Source organism: Pieris rapae, chromosome 18, assembly GCF_905147795.1.
Source record: "Pieris rapae chromosome 18, ilPieRapa1.1, whole genome shotgun sequence".
NCBI classification, from domain to species: domain Eukaryota; kingdom Metazoa; phylum Arthropoda; class Insecta; order Lepidoptera; family Pieridae; genus Pieris; species Pieris rapae.
The window spans coordinates 1,709,559-1,731,816 of record NC_059526.1 but is presented as its reverse complement, the minus strand read 5'-3'; the positions used below and the strand labels follow the sequence as shown (position 1 = coordinate 1,731,816).

General features: G+C 34.2%; 1 protein-coding gene across 1 annotated transcript; it reads right to left on the bottom strand.

Annotated features, from left to right (window-relative positions):
* Positions 1 to 17: 17 nt before the first annotated feature.
* On the bottom strand, positions 18 to 21,768 carry LOC111004284 (fibrillin-1). Its single transcript, XM_022275259.2, has 28 exons — positions 21,581 to 21,768; positions 20,072 to 20,246; positions 18,703 to 18,781; positions 15,393 to 15,524; positions 14,429 to 14,501; positions 13,878 to 14,011; positions 13,124 to 13,247; positions 11,746 to 11,910; positions 11,397 to 11,567; positions 10,548 to 10,697; positions 9,687 to 9,780; positions 9,443 to 9,510; positions 8,620 to 8,748; positions 8,112 to 8,255; positions 7,562 to 7,718; positions 6,753 to 7,261; positions 6,137 to 6,583; positions 5,761 to 5,871; positions 5,257 to 5,439; positions 5,009 to 5,149; positions 4,502 to 4,659; positions 3,777 to 3,872; positions 3,452 to 3,579; positions 3,196 to 3,335; positions 2,635 to 2,779; positions 1,947 to 2,067; positions 1,676 to 1,797; positions 18 to 747 (listed from the first exon to the last, which is right to left on the bottom strand). Exons 1-28 carry the CDS (start codon positions 21,633 to 21,635, stop codon positions 585 to 587), a joined length of 4,314 nt encoding a protein of 1,437 aa, XP_022130951.2. The 5' UTR covers positions 21,636 to 21,768; the 3' UTR covers positions 18 to 584.
* Positions 21,769 to 22,258: the final 490 nt, after the last annotated feature.

Genomic DNA, 22,258 nt, shown 5'->3' with positions numbered 1-22,258 from the left:
GGGGGTAGAAACAAAACTTTAAAATGTAAAGTTCTCTTTATGTACCTTAATAAATAATTAACAGTCGTACATACAAATAGTATTTTTGACAATATCTTAAACTTAGCAATACTGATCCCACTAAATCGAGAAGTTCATTAAAATGTCGGTAGTTAAATACATTTGCGTATTGAGCTCAAATACAATTTAAAAGTAAGTAAAAAAAATATGACTTCAATTACAGAGAATACAACACATTATTTAAAAATAGAACAATATTTTTTATTAAGTAAGATTATCTGTTATCCAGTTAATGGAATGGGATGAAAGTAAGTCTAATCTTATGGCACCACTGTATTAAACTGATGAAAAAATGCGAAATTACATTCATGAATATTTTTTTCCTCAGCAATATCCAATTTCGATGACTTTATTGGACAAATTTATAAAACAACACTTGGAAACATGAGTCTAACAAATTTGTATGGATTTAGGTTAATCGAACAATCAAAGATAATATTTTCATAAATGGCGTCAGTGAATTGACGTTTGATTAAACCACAAGGCACTTATAAAAAAAAACTTTTTGCCTGTGACAAGAAACATTAAAACTCGTGTTCCGATACATAAATATAAAGCTTGGCTACAGCGATCCCTCCAAACTGCCCTCTACTGTAAAGCTCCATAGACAACTCAAGTTCAATACTCTGTGGCCCTTCCAGGGAACGAACTAAGGACATCACCGCCTGATTTCCGGTTTGCGATAATCTAAAATCAAGGAAACAATATTAATGTAAAGGACATTTTTTATTATATTTGTTTTTCTGATAACAGAAACGTTTTATGTAAATATTCCTTGGTGCGAGGCAAAATCAATACCGTTGAGTTACGGGACAACGCGTAAGCTAATGTCATTCGCATACAAAGTCCCACTGTCACTCTCACAGGTCCATATAAAGGAGGTTATATACCCTCCTTTATATGTTCTGTGGTCACTCCGCTGACTCTGAGAGCCTATAAATTAAACCAGAACTTTCCTGTCGCAAAAGTATTTGTTTCAAGATTTCTTCAAGACCTTCTTACTGAGAATAAAAACCTCAGTTATAACGCGCAGCCGGCAACGACTTACATTTTAAATGAGTATTAGAAATATCCATAGCGCTAAATCACTCACTTTCAAATAGTATCAAGTAAATACTCTCACTTTCACCCCATCACAGCCGAAGTAGGTATTACTGAGTTAAAGGTATTGAATATATTTTGGTATTCATTTTTTCCTTTTGTAAATGTTTGGACCTTTTTTAAATATTCCATTCAATTATGTATTCCACCTTTGGCTATATCTTTAGTACAATTGTTTTTTTTTATACTGTACTGATCTGAGTAAACTAATGTTGAGTGGTTGATAACACAGAAGGCAAAAGATCATGTGGCCGTTCACCAACCAGATGCATCGATCAAGTGAAAGACTCATCGTCTTCAAAACTGTACACTATTAGGGAAGCACTAGACAGAAATCGGTGGAAGAAGATAGTTCGCTCTAGATGCTTCGTTGCTGACCACGACGCTCAGACATGAGCTGCCGATTAAAGAGAAAGATGTTGGCTGCACGATAAACTTAACATCTCACCTCTATCATCTTCATCCTCGCTCTATTTGCAGCACCGTTAACAAATATCAGAAAAATTTCACTTACAAGAATGAGTTTATATCCGCCTTTTGACTAACAGATGGCGGTGCGTTGACATCAACAAGACGCAGTTGGAACCGCATTTTAGCGTAAGCCCAGTTCGGCCCACGCATTGTAAATAAGTCTACCTGTAAACGTCAGAAAATATGTTACCAATATCTAATAATAATAGTTTTGAGTCTGGCATGGTACCACCTTTAATTCTTTCCTCCTAGGTCTACTAATGGTGTTTCGGAAATCAAGTTACGTTATAGAATAATAACCTTGAGTAAAGTACCTGTGTTTCGGGTATGTAGAGTTTGGAGACAAACGTAATGAAATTGTAGGAGTATGTGCTTGGTTGATGCGCACATTCCCAATCCGACGGAGGGCAGTAGGTTTGAATCTTGGTGCAGCGACTGAAAATTATATAAGTTATAAACACTATTTAGGAATCCACAGGAATCATATTCAAATTGTATTCCATTAGAACAGAAGTTAGACATGTAAAATGTGTACTAATATTGTATTTAAACGAATTATACAATTAAGACAATTGTTTACTCTAATCTCTGCAGATGTGAAGGTCAAAAGTATTGTGATCTCTAATTTGGGCGCGTTCAAGTATTATGTACCGAATTTTGGGTTAGATTTTTCCTCTTGTAGGCTGCTGGCTCCACCACGACAAAAACTGCCAATAGCCTATTTATATTGCGAAAATATATAATTGTTGAATAAAGTCTGGCAACGCACTCGCGAGCCCTCTAGAAATGTAAGTGTCTATATAGTCTATAGGCGGTGCCTAATACGTTACGATGCGTGGATTTATTTACGCGTTTGTTTTAATTATATTTTCGACATTCCGGTTCTTTACACAGCATAATTGTAACTTTTAGTCACTGAGTGGTCACGAATGTAGGGGGGGGGGGGTCGTAACCAAGTTACGTAACGGAATACATGAACGCTATCTTATATATAATACTTACTGCCTACTCTCCAGACGGTATCCATTAGGACATGATATGCGATGGCATCTATAACCACCACGGGTGTTCAGACAGACATCCGATGTGCCTTCGTATTGCCCGCCGTTTGCGCACGGTGCTATACCAGTTTCACACTCGTCTATGTCTGCAATAATGTGTTTATACATCGAAAAGTCAGTAGGGTTATTTAGTAACTGATTTACATTGTAAAGGATGAGGGACCCAAAAAGTCGAGGGCCTGCGTCACAGAAGGCAGAAAACTGTGGCCAAAACCTTAAAAGGTTGTAGCGCCATACAATTTATTTAATTCTAAAAGGATATATCACAAATACAGGATAAATACAAGTTATAATTAGAGAAATTTTCCTAAATTGCTTCACAGATACCTAAGTAAATTATATTAAACAGTAAAGAACACAACTAAAAATAGGTACTAACACGTAACAATATACTTTAAAGTGGCGTTTGAAATCAGTAAGGGAGTAGTATTTTTAAGAAAAATAAATTTAAAAAATAGGAAAGTGCGAATAGTGCGATAATTTTTCGTATTATAATCGTTACCTATACAACTCCTCTTATCCTCCGACAGCCGATATCCAGATGGACAGAAACAGCGATAGCTTCCTGGCTCGTTCACACACTTCCCCACACACAGGTGTTTAGACTTGAACTCCGTACATTCATCAACATCTGAACAGGTTCTGAAATTAAAAAAAATACTTTAAAATCTACCACATTAATAACGAAGAATTATCTAAATCAGTTTCGTGATTAATACATATTAAAAAAATAGCTAGCAAATATGCTTCAATTTAACCTGTTATCTGGATTTAGCCTATATCCTCTGTGACACGAGCATCTGTATCCGCCCCAAACGTTGTTGCATCGTTGAGAACATAAGGACCCAGACGGGGCCTCCACACATTCGTCCACGTCTACACACACCTGTAAATAATATAATAAAAAACGTAAATGTAATAATAGGACAACGCTCGGCTCGGGCCGCGGCAAGCTCGGGCGAGGCAGCGCGCGGGTTTGCCTCGGGCGAGGCACGTCTTGACCGACCGAGGATTTGCCTCGCGAGGCTGCTCGACAAACATATTTACACAATGCAGCGCTTAAAATATTAATATAAATATTACCTTATCGTTAATAGGGGCCGCCTTAAATCCTTCATGACATTGACAGGTGTAGGAACCAATAGTGTTGATGCAGTCAGCATTTTGAGAACATATAGGCTGAAAGATGATATGGATTAAAATTATTGTTTCTAATCAATGTTTTTCTTAAAGAAATATGTTCTTAATATGAATACGTGTATATTATGTCTCTCAACCACTGGAACTTTTTCGGCACGATTTCTCTTATGATTTTTTTTTTGTAATTTTACACTACACCATTTTCGTATGCAGAATCTCAAGGTGAAAGCAACTAATTTAATTTTTTGTTTATTTTGTGGTAGTTTCCCTATCTTTTTCCTTTGATATATTGCTCAAGTTCTAATGTAATTCTTGTATTTTTGGGCATACACATTGTTTTAAAATGTTTATATGAATAAATAAATCGATGTACACTAGCAGAAAAACTGGCCTGGTATAATAATATCAACTCTGATTTTATTCCCATTAGAGTAGAGACTTAAGCTCTGGTAGATAGTATCTGTGATCCTAGAGCCGGTAGGTACTCTTAATCGCTGGCATTAAAGTTACACTGCCACCGGGACCAAACCTTTTAAGTTTTTTTGTTTTAAGTTATTTATGAATAATTACTTATTATGTGGGTTAAGAATATTGTAAATACTGTATATTTGTGTGTTGTCATTATATAAATAAGCAAATTTATTTATAGAATCATGTATAAAATTTACCGAACTTCCTCCGAGATCGCATTCATCGACATCTGCGCATTCATGGTCGCCGATGAGTTTATGCCCTTGCGGACAGCTACAGGTATATCCACCAGGCAAGTTAGTGCATAGTTGTAATGGACCGCACTTAGCTTCGCCAGTTGAGCATTCATCAATATCTATAAAAAAAATGTCGTTTGAATTTGCTCGTTAAACACGTGCATAGAAGGGAAGTCCATTGGTACACAGCCGGGGATCGAACCTACGACCTTAGGTATGAGAGTCGCACGCTCAATCCACTAGGCCAACACTGCTCACGTAATTTTTACTCTCTTTAAAACCACTATTCGTTCAATAGACATTTATTTAACATGTCCACTGCCTTGCTTCACTTTACCTACGTGAGGACACTAAATGAGTGCCAATCAAGTTAAGAAATCTCTCTCTTTTGTGGGTAAAGGATTTTTGCTAATAAACTATTTTGAAGAATACATTTGTTTTTATTCCCATTTGTACATAATAAATTACCTTGACAAGTATTATCATCAGCCAATTGTGTGCCCCATGGACACTTAAAGACATTTCCGTGTCCTAATGGAGTCACTTCCGGCACTGCGACTCTACCACCGCCTTTTGTTTGTGGTATTACTTCCTGTGGGTCTGGGTACGCTAAAATTTTTACAAATTCTTGTAATTGCTAGAAATTTATTAACAATATTACAACACCCATATCAGCGCCATCAGTTGAACAAGTTGCGGCTATACGCAATACTTACCCGGTTTTACCCGGTTTCCGTAACCACTAGGAAACCGATTACTAGTGGACAATGGTACGCAGCGTTGCCTGTCGGGATCCAATTTCCAATTAGGGGGACATTCACACCGATATCCCCCCAATGTGTTAATACATATCTCCACAGAGGCACAGTTAGCTTTTCCGTTTGTGCATTCGTCTACATCTATATAAAAATATAATTAATACTAATGGAAAAGATTTTCTCAAGTCATACAAATTTATTGTATTCATTTTGATTAAATGCATGAAATAGGAAACTCCATACGATCATTTCCACTGGATTAAGAATTTTAGTCTCTGTACTAAGTTTAAAATTCACAAACATATTTCAATAGTCTTTTTTAAAGTTATCATTCAAGTGTGAGAGATCTATACTATTATATAACTTTAATTCAATATACTGATCGCTGACCGCAAATAAAACTTATTACTGTCTGACTTATATGTGATTTAAGTAAATGCTGTTTCTCGGTCAATATCTTACCTTCACACTGTCCGCTTTGAGAATTAAAGTGGTACCCAGTATCACAAGTCGTCATTGCTTTAAATGGCCGACGATTGGATTTTCGGTAATCCGGGTAACCCCAGAAGTAGCCTAAGAAACAATAGAGATTCTAGAGGGGATGATCGGTTCAAACATAATAAGAATTTTTTGTGCATGTCTTTGGTCATACAACAGAAAAGACAATTTCAATTTATGGTATGTAGGTTTCATGAACTAAAAAGATATTCGTTAGTTCATTCGGATTACGATGGCTTAATTAAGACCACACTATATCCTGAGGCTACACGGTGAATGTAAAATATAGCTATCCATAATAAAAGTATTAATTATTTATAACAAGTATTTGTTTACTTACGTCTGGTAGATGATGTTGGTGGTGGTAATGTTGATGTCGGCGTTGTTGGTGGTTTGAAAGTCGATGTTGTAGTTGATTGTGTAGTTGATAATGTAGTAGGAGTTGTTGACGGAATTGTTGGCGTAGTGACCGGAGTTGTAGATTCAGGAGTGGGAATAGTTGAAGGTGTGGTAGGATAGGTCCGGATAGTAGGTGTTGTTCGTGGACTAGTACGGATAGTTGAAGGCGTAGTAGTAACTGTTGATATCGTAGTTGGAATTGTAAAGGGTAAGGGATGTATCAAAGGTTTATTAGTAGATGAAGGTACTTCAAAGTAAATGCAAGCACCAGATCCTAAGTCCCTTCTAAATCCAACAGCGCAATCACATAGGTAACCGCCCATAGTATTTCTACACGACTCTGTTAATCCTGAGCATGTATGTCTGTTTGATGTACATTCATCTATATCTGAAGACAGTAAAATAAAAATATTAATGCAGCCAGTCAAACAAATTAATAAATTCTAATAGATTTCACGAGATATTGAACGACAACGGACTAAACGAAACATTTAACATATATATGACTTATTTATCATAAAAATTCCTTATTTTGAATATATTATAACGGTTCTTACCATAACAACCTCCATTACCATCTGATTCAAAACCCGGTTGGCAATTAGACGGCTTTTCATGTATCTTTGTCCATTCGTTCTTAGGAATATCTTGAGTATTCACAACTACTGACCCATCATTTTTCTTGTCACCTTTAACTATGGCAGTATCTTCACCAACCACTATGTCAACCACTTTCGGAGATGTCGCTTCAGTTTCTGGTAAGTTTTCTATATCGGGTCTCGGTTCTAATTCATTTTCATCAACATGGTATATGTCTCTATCTGTTGCTTCTGTTGGGATTATTCCGGTATCAACTGGTCTTTCTTCTGATTTAATTTCATTCTGTCTCGTATTATCTGGCTTGACGTCTGGCTTGTTTGGTTGGGGTTCAGTTAAGTTTGGCTTAACCTCTGGAGTAATCGCTTTGGGCTCTGTTTCCGGTTCAGTTGATTTGGGAATGACTTGTGTTGTTACTGGTTGTTGTGTTGTAGTTGTTGAATCAGCTATTTCGTCTTCTATTTCTTCTCTGAAATATATTTTAGTTAAATTTAGGGAAATATGGTATGGCAATTCCTCCATTTCTATCTAAACATCTTTAATTTATAATGTTTATATTTCAAATTATTAATGTTTCTTGTTTATATAATATACTATCACATGGTATGGGTTTTTTTGTGATACTCTGGTTACGATGGGATTACTTCCAAATATTAACAATCTCTGCTTGAAATCGAACCCAGCTTGGGAGCTTTAATTAAAATTAGCCTAAATAATAATAAAGCTAATAATTCACGAAGACCTCTCACATTAGTGCACCAATACTTACTCAGAGTCATAATATACATATTCGTATTCTGGTTCAGGTTTAGTCGTGGTGGATTTCGGCTTCCGTTGGCATCGGAACGACCCTGGTATATTCATGCAGTGGTACTCAGGACCTGCCCGGTCACAGTTATGCGTGCCTAATGCACATTCGTCGATATCTAAAAGTAAATATGACATTGGTGAAATGTTCAAGAAACATAAGTGTCTAAGATCCTTCTATTTATGCTGCAGATATTTAATTTTCAATATTATATAGTGAGTGACTCGTAAACAGCTATGAATAGAGCGTAAAGGTTTGAATATTTTGAAAAACCAATGTCAGTAACTTCGTCTTGGCCTGATATCTATGTGTCTGTTTCGTATTTTTTTTTATAAGTAATATTCTGCCATCTGTGTCTGACAAAACGACAGACTTTTTGGTTTTAATCATGCCGGTTTTCAATTTTATATAGATTGAAGAACGGTAGAACACCATTGGAGCAAAATCGGTGTTCAGCCAACCTCAAGGATGTATTAAAGTATTTAAATCAAAACAAAATATTTAAACATACCTTCACAAGTACTAGAAGAATGGTGCAGAATATACCCCGTCCCGCAAGATATAAATCGGATACAAAGGTACGACCCCACTGTATTGTCACAACGCTGTGATTGTGGGATGCATGTATTTTGATCCGTTGCACATTCGTTGATGTCTGTAAAAGTATTTTTATACTTTATGTTCAACTTTACCTTATATTATCTAAAAATCACTATAATATTCAGTAAATATAAGCTGTATAGGAAAGTACAGCATTGCAATGCTATTGCCCTAAATCGACGAGAGAGTATAGACTCACTCTCAATAGTGAGAGTCTCAAAATGTAGTCCGGTCAATTAAGACATTCGAAGATGCATATAAAATTATTTAGCGGAGTCTCTTGCTAGTTCTTCTTGTCTGTTACGACCTTTGAGAAGTAGCAGTGAATTGATCAATATTTTTCGACATTTAAGAGTACAAAAGATACTTTACCAGGTGTTGGAAATACTGTTTAAATAAAAATTCCAGTAAATTCTTACCAGTACATGCTCCAGTAGTGTGGTCCAATTCAAAACCTAATTTACACCTACATTCGTGACTACCATTTGTATTCAAACAATTTTGATACTGGTCACAAAGATGTGTGCCTTCTACACACTCGTCGATATCTGTAAATCGTAATCTTAATATATATATTTCTTGTGTGCGTGTGTATGTGACTGAACTCCTCCTAAACGACTGGACCAATTTTGATGAAATTTTTTGTGTGTGTTCGTGGAGATTCGAGAATGGTTTAGATTCACAATTTTGTCCGCTGGACAATGTTTTTTTTAATTAATTAGTAGTTGTTGATTTTGGAATGGTTTACATTGGATCCGACAGACGGCGCTACCATCGCACTGTCAAATTTTAAATAATATTCGAATTTTAATTTTAGTCTGTCCCGACAGTTAACGCTGCGATCAAATTAAAAAAAGTTTTGTTATCATTGTGTTATTGTAGACCATGTGTTGGATCGTTAGATATTGTCATAACATTTGAATAATAATTTTCATCAAAATGGTCCAGAATGTTTTAGCTTATTAAAAAAAGTTTGAAATTTTCAAATTAAAGACGTATAGACAGGACAACGTCTGTCGGATCCGCTAGTTTTTGTTTAAAATTAAGTTTTATTTGAGTTCACTTTGCAATATCGAAAAGACTTCACCCACAGCTTCTGCCACATGGATTTAATTATTTACAATTAAACATATATGAACTCTGTATGCCCCTATTTTATGGAGGCCCCGGGGCTATAGCCCCGGTTACCCACCCCTAAATCTGGCCCTACTTTTCGCCACTAGAACCATAACAAAAACTTACCTTCGCACATTTGACGATTTGGATTCATTCTCATTCCATCTGGGCACGAGGTACTCGCAAATCGGTTACTGGAAAAAAAATACAAAATAATGTAAAACAAATTTAAAATGAGAATTTATAATTATTTAAATTTAATATATAATCATTATAAAATAATTATATATAAAATATGTAATTTATATATATGAATATAATTTATATTTAATCGGGTAGTTTAAAAAAATGCTTAGTAATCATAAAATACCTGTTTTTAGCTTTGCAATCATACTCTCCAAGGATGTTCACACATATTTGATCCGGTCTGCAGATGTCTTGTCCATCTTCACATTCGTCAATATCTATAACAAATGTTAACTTTGAAATTTTTTTACTGTCATAGTACACACCCGGGTTTTTCCAAAGAGAACTTGTACTTGCTATTTCGCTTGTTACTATGAAACTAGAATAATGGTGCAAAACACATATTCTTATGAATCGATATATTTCAGACGCCATTTAAAACCGTTGTTGAAAAATATTTTGCCATTTGTGTATGTACTTTCACTTTAAATGGCTGTGTTAACATTTTCACACATACTTTTATAAAAAAATATATATGGGAGACAATTAAGGGGCATCATCATAAAATTTAAGAACCGGACTCTTGTCTGTGGATTAATCGCCACTCAGTGTGGTTCTGCGTCAGTGTCTCGCAACTCCTGGTACGTCACGACCTCAGCATTTTTCTTAATCTGATCTATGTAAGCCTATCTTGGTCTTCCTCGTCCTATCCTGCCTTCTATCTTCCCCTCCACGATGGTCTTAAAGGAGTGTCGTGTCGCACCAGGTGTCCATCTTCCCTCTTCGGTTTTCATTGGTACTCAGTAGATTTCATTTTTCTTCCCTTCTTAATTGGAGGGCACAATTTATAAATAAATAAATGATATAACAATACACATGTACTACTTTTTGTAGTTACATAAAATGTTAACCAGTTTTATATAGTTGTGGTTATACTAGAGGAAATGTTAAAGCGGTGTGATATTCTAATGACAGAGAAACAAACAGACATCTTCTACATTAATAAGCATAAATACTAGAATGCCAGAATATTAATTAATTTTACCTTCACATTTATTAGTAGCAGGATCAGTTTTGAATCCGGGCGGACAATGTTTCGATACTTTGTCCTGACAATAAAACGAACCTCTTGTATTGATGCAAAACTGTGACATCTGATTGCAATCATCCTTATTTGTTGCACATTCGTCAACATCTGTAAAATAATTGAAAATTAATTTTCAAAAGATTAATCCCTAGCACCAAAGTGACAAAAGCCTTTAATAGTGGCAGCATGTCCACGCTTTATTTGGATACTTATTGAGTGAAAAAATAACAAATCCTGAATCATCAGTACTACATTATACACCAGATGCCAACTTAAATATTTAATTACCACCTGTGCACTTGTGTGTCTACTCCAAGAGAACAAATTAAAGTTGAAAGAAGGACTTTTATTTTGTGAATTAGTTTTATTAATATCCGACATTTTATAAGCATTCCAGGCGTACTTTATTCATCCATTGTTCATTAATTAACGCCTAAAAAGTTTTTTTAGGTAAAATTTTCTAATTTATGTTCACAAGTACATAATATATCTGTACAGGTTTCTTTAAAGTGGTAAGACGGCTCATTAAGTTTTGTTCTTATTTAATACTTATTATTTTAATGTATATTATATGTGGCAGAATTTGCGAAGATTCTACAACATTTTGTACCAAATTCTTGCAAATAAATAATAATTATTATAATTAATTTAACACCTAAACCTCCTTAAATACACCTATGGTTAAAACCATTCTAATTACCGTTTGGTATTTTTTGAGTTTCTTACGTTCATACAGAGAGACGAGGGACTATATAATATATAAGAAGTGTGCTAAATTTCTAAATACATATCCAATATTATTCATACCATAACACTCCTCATTCGCTCCCATTTTGAATCCTGGGGGACATCTATCTTCAGTGGGTTTGTGGGGCGTAAGTGGGTCCCCAGTCATACCACCACATTTATAAGCCCCAATCGTATTCTCACACAAATATTCAGGGCATGGAGGTGATGGCAGCTTGCATTCATTTATATCTGGGACACACGACGAAAAAGTTAAACAAAATTATTATTACGGGTGATGAATATTAAGATAAAGCTAGTTTATATTTTTTTATTATTATCTAAAAGGTATAGACTCAAACCCTCATTCCCGCTTCGAAAAAATTCAGTCTAAGTACAGAAAAATTTGAAAGACGTTTAAAAAACTTACCATCACAAGCGTTATTCATCAAATTCCTAAAGAATCCTGGCGGACATTGTCCTTTGTCCTGCGTTTTAGGGTGTTTCACAGGTATACACTTGTACGAACCGAGAATATTGTGACATTGTGTGTTCGGTAGACAAACTGGTGTGTCAAGAAGACATTCATCTATATCTGTGAAAGAAGAAAGATTAGGCTGTAAATTAAATCTAACTATAGTTAGCATAAACTAACATAAAACTTATCTTTTTATTTGATGCCATACAAGAAAAACAATTATAATTTAAATTTTTAATATTATCCAAAAATTTCATACATAGAAGTATAATATTATAATATAATATAATAATAATAATAATAATTTATTTATTTTTCTCCCTTAAACATTAACAATAATAATTCTTAATATAGTAACAGTATTGGGAGACTGGTTTCCAAACTAGGTAAGAACCTGTAATATGGATAACCAGGCTTCCATTCCATAGCATATACATAACAAAAAGGAAGTTTGTAAGGGATTGTGTATGTGAGTGTGTGTGATAGTGGGGAAGGGTACGCATGCGTGTGTTAGTGAGTGTTAAAGGGTGTTTGACATGACAAGAACATATTATGTGAAAATTATTATTTTATTACTTCTAGTAGAATTTCAGTTTCATCATAGCTCAAAGTACTTAAAAATTTATGAAGTGTTTGCTTTACACATTTTTTTGTTTTAGCATATTTTATTATTATATATTATTATATAATAATAAAATATATTATATATTATTCATCATTATATATTATTATGTTTTTCTCCTGTGATAAATACATGATTAAATGCGATTAATGATCACAATATGCGAATAATCCTTAACACAATAAATTGATTCATATAATATAAGTATTCTGTGTGTTTGTAATGGAACTCCTCCAAGTTGGAACTATTTTGTGTTTTTTTGTGTGTCGAAGTGAACTCAAGAAGGATTTAGATTTGTTATATCGTTTGATTACAGGAAGTATGTTGGGTGCATGTCATGCCATTTTGACTTTTGTCAATGCATATATGGAACGCGATGAATTGAATATTTGGTGATGAGAGATTGAATCTAGTAGATTGTGATTAAAAGTGAGAACAGTGCCTTGAACCCGCAGCTCGTCAAACTCTAATTTAACTCTTATTTACGCTACAAATAAAGAAATCAATCTATTGAATATTATACGATAATTCTTGTCCTTTGTACACGCACTTTGCCTACTGAGTCCGCTAAAGATGATGTCAATATCAAAGCAGTGATGATATGTTCTTAAAATGAAATATATATTCTTTTTTAATGAAAAAAAAAATTTTTTATTAATCTTGTTTTGCCAAAGTCTGAACGGATTATTAATTATCAAAGAAAAATACCTTCACAAGATTTTCCGTCGTCCATAAGTTGATACCCTCGTCTGCAGGAACATTTGACCTCAACGCCATTATCATTACATTTATGCTGGCACGGATTGTGGGGTTTACACCTATTCTTCGTCACCTGCAATTTCAAGTTAAAATATGTAATAACGACATTGCAGGGCCACTCATATTTGGTCGTAAAAACCAATAGTCGTAACAGTCGATGAAGTTGTTATTATGTACCCAAATCTTTATTATCGCTGGTCGTGTCCACATGTCCTAGGGACGGCACCGCATTTTTTTATATTTTCGAATGTAAGTTGATGTTGACATGTGTTTGTCCTAATTTTGTGGTCCAATAAAAAAAAATTACTTTATTACGTACCCACCGGGAACTTTGATTTTGGTCATCGTAAGCTGTTTGGAATATTTAATATATGACGGAAACAGTGAGATGAGAATGACAAGGGCAGCTAACACTAACACCATTGCTTCAACATTTAGCCAGTCTACAGCAATTAAATAATTTATTTATTTATTTTATTATAAATTATTAATTACTTTCACTTGATTGCTCCACCTGGTTGGTGAACGGACACGTGATCATTCTGAATTCCGTTCCTTTTCTCTCTCTTACAGACTATGAAATCGCAGAAGAAATAAAGCTGGAAGTATTCTTGGTCCATATAACAAAACATCGATGAACGTACTACACAAAATACTCAAAGAAAAATTTTGCTGTCGTCTATGTTGACTATTCAACTATTACCTCTTTACAGTTCCGTCCGTCTGCCATAAGCATAAATCCAGGGTTGCATTCACATTTATAGGAACCAGGTATCGGTATACAGTGATGGGCACACAATTCATTTGGAGCATATTCCTCGCACACTGAATAAACTTCTGTAAAGATTTTAGAACGCTTTTATTTTAAGATATATAAGGCCTAGTGCCTTCAGCACGAGACACTCATCTCTGAGGTCGTTGGTTCGATCCCCGGCTGTGCATCTGAGGACTTTCTTTGTATGTGCTTATTCAACATTCGCTCAAACGGTGAAGGCGAAGACAAGCTGATCCACCTAATTGCCTATTAAATTGAAAAATGATTATGAAACAGATTCATGAATTTGAAGCTCAGACTTGGTTGTACCACATGTACATTGATATTTTCAAGTTACTAATTCTTAAAAGGCCGGCAACGCACTCGCGAGCCCTCTCGAGCATCGAGAGTGTCCATGGGCGGCGGTATCACTTAACATTAGTTGAGCCTCCTGTCCGTTTTCCCCTGTCCTATTGAAAAAAAATACGATATATTTAAACCTTCATCCTTCTTGAATATGGAGACAGATGGTGGTCTTGTCGGCTTAGCACCAGATGCTTTCTCTGCTGCAGTCTGTAATCGTAACATAATACATTTTTATTATATTATACAAACAAAAGTACAATATTTTCAAAATAATTTTTAATTCAAAAAAGTAACAATGCCATAATATTACTGCAGTGCTATATTAAAAAAAATACGTAGCTTATTAAAGTTTTGTAGGAGCTGCATTAGCAACATTGTAGACCTTATCAAAAGAGTAAAAGTAAGCAGATTTAACAGTAATATGCTTTTTCAACTGAAGAAGGTCACTAGATATAAAATATCCTTATATCTAGTCTATACCTATATCACTTACCTCTCCTTCATGAGAGGTAAGTGATGAGGAGCGAGAAGCAAGCGACAAATCGACCATTGAATTGTCGTTAATTAGCAGATCAATCAATATTGATACATTAAATAAACCATTCGTATTAACAGTTTTGAACCATGTTATAATGTTATAAAATTATAATGAAAACGGAAGCTGATACCAGCGTCCAAATATATAAAAAAATATTTAATTACCATTCGCTTATATTTTTTTTAAACTTTTAATTTGTGCGCGAATTCAGCAAGACAAATTCGCGTTGTGATTTATTCTTATAAGAAAGTACATACATTACATTTTAATGTTTAAAGAACTTTATTTCTCATTACAAAAACAGAAATATTTTATTTACATGAGAAACTTAATATTAATATGTATATATACGAGCGAGATACACGTCGCCATTAGCCGTCACAATTTTATTCAACTATCTTCATTCTAACATGCATCTTTACTGCCTTTTTGAATTTGTCAAACACACCAATATTGCGAATTTGAGGTGGTAATTGATTAAACATTTTACTAACAGATACATGTAAAACTCTGTATAATATAGTGTATATTATTGTATAATATGTATTGACGCAACTCACCTTACAACATTCAGTATACGCGTCAGTAGCTAATAACTCTTCTGCGCTTTTTCCGTCAACGACTGCATTGCAAGCCGTTATTCCACGGGACTTGCCGACTGACGTTCCCCTCACACATTGTACGCAACATTTCTGGAATAAACATATATATGTATGTAAGCCAAATAGCCAGTGAGCAAATTTATCAATTGCTTTCTATAGGAAATCAACTAAAAATTGGCGAATTTCATCTATATTAACATTATAAAAATGTATCCTACATTTGTGTTTTTGTATGTGTCGCAGTCGTATTGTATAATCCGCCGTATTACATTACGGCTAGCTGTTTTCAAAAACAGAGCCGTTTTGTAATGCGGCGTTTTAAACATTAGTATAGTGTCATTGCGATACGTTCTTCGATAAAGCGGCCACGTTTAGCCGCATTGTACTACTACTTAAATTTTAGGGTGACCATACTTACAAAATCAAACATGCCTAAAGCGTAAATGAATTTTAATAATCATAAAAAGCTTACACAGATTTCTTCTTTCGACTTTTAAACAGTTTATCATAAACATTAAGTTACCTAAATCACAGGGCACAGTTATCATGAAATAATTAGGTACATTACTACAAATAAACTTTTCCGAACATAAAATTTTAATAATCATATACAGCTAACATTTATTTTTACGATATTCTTTTCAACAATTATTATTCACTTAAACACAAATTAAAATATTTGGCTTTAAAATTTTTTTCTTAAATAAAGAAATTTTTTTTAACATAAAGTCTATTTTTTATAGCGTACAGGATTTTGTCTCGCCCGCCGTGGCCACTTTTCTTATGGATTTCCATTAAAATGTCAAAATACTGCTCCATAGGTACCAATCTGATAGTAGGATCTTCAAGATTTTTTTTCTTTAAAATCAAATAATCTTCATCGGCCACATTCATAATATCATATTTTATGTACCAATAATATTGTGTAGAATTCCGTCGAACACCAGCATCCATAGCCACCTTTGCAGTTTTGATATGCATTATAACCTCTAAAACTCGGTCCTTTGTCCACGGTTTTTTCACTGTTCCACATTGAGAAGAATAGAATTTTTTTAATTGCACTTCAAAATTGTTCTTAAATTCACTGTTTACCGACAGATTTAACACGTTTCCTTTGTTTAATTCACTTGTAACTTCGCAATTTAGTAACACACTTTCTGCATCCAACGCCATTGTTGTTGTTATGACAGGCAGCGCCACGAGTGTTAAAAATTGGAACTAAAAACTGTCAAAGAGGCGGCTAATCCCTCGCTTTATTACATTACGGCTAGCCATATTGAATGACGTAAGGCGACGAATACGTTTCGGCGGGTTTTCATTTAGCCGCATTCAATACAGCTAATGGTTAAAACGCCGAATTACAAAACGGCTCTGTTTTTGAAAACAGCTAGCCGTAATGTAATACGGCGGAATATACAATACGACTGCGACATATGTATTTTTTCACACAAATACTATTGGACCGATTTCAAAAATTCTTTCATTAGAAGGCTGCATCGTCTCTGACTAGCAAGGCTATATGACATGTTCGAAAACAATAGGGATCCTTAATAGAAATGCAATAATGTAACCCAATTTGTGAAAAAAATTTCCAAAAAAATCTGTCATCGCCTGCGCTGTGGAAACTATAGATGATAGAACAAAACAATGTTGTACAGTATTATAGAACGTATAAATACCTACAAAAATAACTTTTCACCATGGGCAATTGTATGTTAGCCTATCCCTAGTCGGAACTCCAGAACATCAAATAATAATGCTGCCACAAAACAAAATTACGTGAAATGTTTTAAGATACTGAAGTTCTACAAATAAATCTATCTAATATAAAAGAAAGTTTTTCACTTTAAATTTGTATTTTTATTATTAACAATAATCGAGCTAAAAAGAAATTCCTGGACTGATTGAAAAAATTATTTCATTACCTACTTGAAATTAAGAATTTTTCAATACCTGTAAAATATTTTTAAATTTACTAACATCAGACTATACTCTACGTAAATGATGTTACGACGATTACTTCACTACTAAAATTATTGAATAAAGTAAACTTTTTTTTAACAACTAACCGCAACCACTCTGCAGTATAATAAATATATTATAATTCTTATTAGTATTAAAAAATCATAGCCAAATAAACGGAAGCATCTGCAATAAAACACAGTGTAATTTATATACCCTAAACTTACAACAATCTTGTATTATCTTGCGATAACAATACCTCATTACCCAGTTACCTACTGTTTGGTTAAGTAATACTTTAACGCGTTAAATACAACCATCATAAACATGGCGCATAATAACAAAAGACTTTGGAAGGCGTCAAAAAATAGTTAAATAAATATACCAAAAGCCTCAAGTTTTTTTTAAGCTATTGCATAGATTTTATCGCGGGCTTTGAGCCCGGCGACCGAATCAAGAAATTCCGTAACGAAAAAACCTAACACTGATCGGTGACGTAACAAGCGCGGCCGGTGCAGCCGGTACCCGTAACAGTGAGACGGACTATATAAAGGGTGCCTGAGTGTGGTAGAGTAGTAGATTGAATTAATATCAAAAATAAAACTTGCATTAATATCAGAGAAAAAATACCGCATCAAAATAAATATATATGATTATTTATATTTGCATCAATTGCTAAATAATGCTATGCAATAGCTTTACCGCAGCAGTCCCCGAGTGCCAAACGTATATTTTTTTTTACGTAGTCAATCTTACATTAGTACGATGTTTTCATATAACTTACTCATGATAATTTAACGTTTTAACTACATAATATAAAAAAAATATAAAAACCCTTTTTATTTCTTGCTAAAGAACAAAGTAAACTTAATACTATTTATAACATATTTACGTTTAAGAAAATACATTACACAATTATGGTTTAATATCTATTTCCCAATTATTTTGCAAGAACCCTTCCGCAGGTGAAGGCCTCATCCATGGATCTCCAGGTATCTCATTTTCGGTTGAGCTACATCCAGCTCGCGCCAATCGTTTTAGCAATGTCATCCGCCCATCTCGTTAAAGTTCTTTCTCTGTTTCGTTTCTGTTCCTATATTAAAGCGGTTATCCAAACTTTATTTTAGCATGCGGCTAATGGAGATGGAATTTTTTCGTCACGAGATTTAGTAGGCGTAGTTTCAGTATGTCCAAAAGTCTCCGCGGGAAAGGAGATTACAAAAATCCGTACCACTCTAACAATAGTATAACGACAAAGAAATTCTACTAATTTTGCCCATAGTTTTATATTGTTAGTGAAACTTACCTTAGATGAATCTGGTGTGCTTCCACAAGTGTTGGCACTGATCGCTGATTCCATCCCACCTTCACAGTCTCGTTTTTTTCTATAAATTAAAAAAGGTAATTAACTAAGGAACATCAAAGTTCAACTCGCTTTGGTTCTATAACACATACAACTTTTTAGTGTCCTAAGTACGAACTATCTTGTAGATTAATATTTCCTCTATGATTTTGTTCTTTGGAGTAGAGACTCTTGGACCCTGGAGTTAAAGTGCACAGGTGCTTATTAAAGATATAAATAAAATATATATACCAGATAAAATAAAAATACCAGAAATGTTTGTCAAGCACAAAAACTAGATGAACACCGGATAAGTTCGGAACTTAACAATGCTTTCTTGAAAACCAAGCCCACTAACGAATACTTATATTCAGCTCCGGATAAGTAATATTTAATCCTTTAAAATCCCGAAGAATTCTAAACTATGTTATCTTACTAAAAGCCTTTAATAGTTATACAATATACGTGAAATATAATGATATGATTTAATTAATCTAACCTAGCTGTAATGATCAGAAAAACCCATCAATAAATTCACTAAACCCACACGTTCTAGTAACATAAATAATTTTAATTTATTGTTCTTGACCTAAATTACATAATAAACTAAACTTTTCCTTGTTCGGCTAACTTAACTTGTAAGTTTGAAACAAAAGCTTAACTCTTAATTTGATACTAATAGAGTACATTTTCGTATGAAGCACTTATGTTAATAAATCAATATAAACAAAGTGGGTGTTTAGACTCCAAATTAGGTCATTATGGTAATACTAGGAATTTGAAGATTTAAATAGAGGATATACAATGTAGCAAGCGGTTAGATTAGTTTAAATTTAACACAGCTCTACATTCCACGTGAGGTTGGATAAAATAAAATGATGAGCATTTTATTATACAAACGGCCAGAAAGCTCATCCGAATTTTAGTGATACCATAGAGTATAGACACTCACATTGGTGCGCTCTCGTGTGCGTTGCCGGGACGGCGTACGCTCTGTTTTTGAAGGACCAACTTTTTAGACGACGTTTTTTAAATCTAGGCTAGATAAGACTAACCTAAATAGTTATTTAAACCATTTTACATGAACTTCGATCAACTAAGATATAATGATTATCTCAGATAACAGACATTAGTTCTCATATCCAATTATTAATGTCAATATTGTAACGGGTACTTTGAGGTTTATCATTGAAGTTTAGTTAGGTTACTGGCTGCCCACAACACAGGGAATCCTAGTGAGTGCACTTCACTTTATCTAAATATTCCTATGTAATAAAGTTCTTTCTTTCTTTATTTTCATATATTCGCTATCAGAAATTAGTAAAGAACTCACTGAAAGTATTCTTTGCAGCACTGATCCATAGCAAATATGCAGAGGGTGCCGAAAGCTGACGGAACATCTGGAGGTATTGATGATGAACAGTCATCGGATGTATGGTTTCTTGCGTATGTTGTACCCTGATTGCAACATAGCTGTGTTGTTTCTGTTAACTGGTCTGAGAGTGATGCTGTAAAAAATGATTTAATTAATTACTCGGCTTGTACCGAATTTTCACAAAAACTTAAGTGCAAATGGGCGGGCCTTATTGCTCGCATCAATGGCAGATGGAAAAAGAGGGTAACAAAGTGGATAGTTGCACCAGGAAGAAGAAAGAGAGGTGGCCCTCTTGCACGTTGGGCTCAAGGAAATTGGTGGAGAAGATTGGGAGAAAAATGCTCAAGACAGAGAGAGATGGAGCCAATTAAAGGAGGCCTGGTAAAGAGTAGAGTGTGAGAGAAGAGAGCTTTTATATTTTGAGTGTGTGTATATTTTGTAAATGTTTAAAGGAATAATTATGGCTTTATTAGCTATGCAATAATAAACATCGCGCTTCATGATGAATATCGCTATCTGACAGTCGTGAAACGCAAAAATACTGTTCCTACCAATAAGTAATAAATAGCTTTTTTGGAAATTATCCGGACATTGTGAAACAGACCCTAAGTGTCACGTATTTCTATAGGCCTCCTATAGTTTTAATTTATCTCCCAGACGTTGATCGACCATTGTCAATTCCGAAAGACAACATGGTCCCATTTCCACTCTTCCGACATTTAAATGTCAGCAATTAAAATGTCTTAAAAACACGACCTACATTATTTAAACTCGCGGTTTAAATGCCTCCTTAAACGTTGATTTAACTGTTGTGTGAAGCGAACTTTAGTTCGCACAATTTTTAAAAACAAATTGCCATTTTACTGGAAATTTAAGCAAATACTATCTATCACGCGGAGGATCAGTGTGATAGATAGTATTTACCTAAATTGATTTGATTTGATTTGGTGGGAATCGAGTTTGAGATCGCAGTGAGAAATACTAAAACATAATACAAATGGTTTGGTAGTTAAAAATACTTTTTTATTATGGCCTAGACATTTTTTAAAGCTGCATCGTTTTACATTTCGGTAATATAAATCAGGGTCTTCAGGTTACGATAATAATGTAATTATAATCTTAGAAGCATTAAAGTACTTAACATAATCATATGTGAGATATAAGTCCCTGGACATGATGGCAAAAAAGAGTAAAATATAAAAAAAGTACTTACATTTCACATATATTTTACATGGTTATTTTTTATAAGATGAAAATGTGTGTGTAAATTTATGCAAAACAATACAAATTCTCTTCTAAGTATATGTTCGGGAACCTGAAACTTTGATGAGCGGACATATACCGATAGTCTTGGTAACTGTTTAGCTTACAAAACATGGCAACAAGCTATTGTAAGGACCATAAGCTTTTAAGGAGAAGCCTTCTCAATATTCAACTTAATTTAAAATCCACCAAGTTATAACCTACCTTTAACTCCATATGAACAAATAAACACAGAAAATAAAACTGTATACTTCCACATAATCACAAAATAAACAAACAATTGTCTTAATATCACTATCGCTCCATCTCACTCCGGATTCATACGTGTGAAAGAGTTGAATTTTTAAATCAAGATTTATCCTGCGCAGTGTGCGCCGGGTGCGTGCGCGATGTAATCTATTTCGAATTTCGATCCTCCTTCTTCGCAGCCATCTCGGTTGGCAAAGACTAGTTAATATTATAGATGTGTTCAAAACTTCGAAATTACATTATTATGTTTTTGTTATTTTGACCGCTTACTTACGCAGCAGACTAAACTTAAAGTTTAGGCCTCCGAGCATCAAGTACGTTATATTAGCATCCATTTATACCAACAAATATCTTTCTGTGTTCATTACAAGTCTTGCACATACGGGGAAACAAATTAAAATGGTTAAGAAATTGAAAACATTTCTTTTACAGTTATGTTGTCTGTCGTGTATTTTGATATTACTATTTTCGTTTAATGACATTAAACTTTCATTGGACTTAGCATCTCTTTAGGGCTGCTACATGCTGTAAGCTTCGCTTCGAGACAAAACATGGGAAGCGCATATAACTATTCTATAAAAAGATAATGGCCACATCTGTTTCATACATAATCTACTCTATCCCTTCCACAAA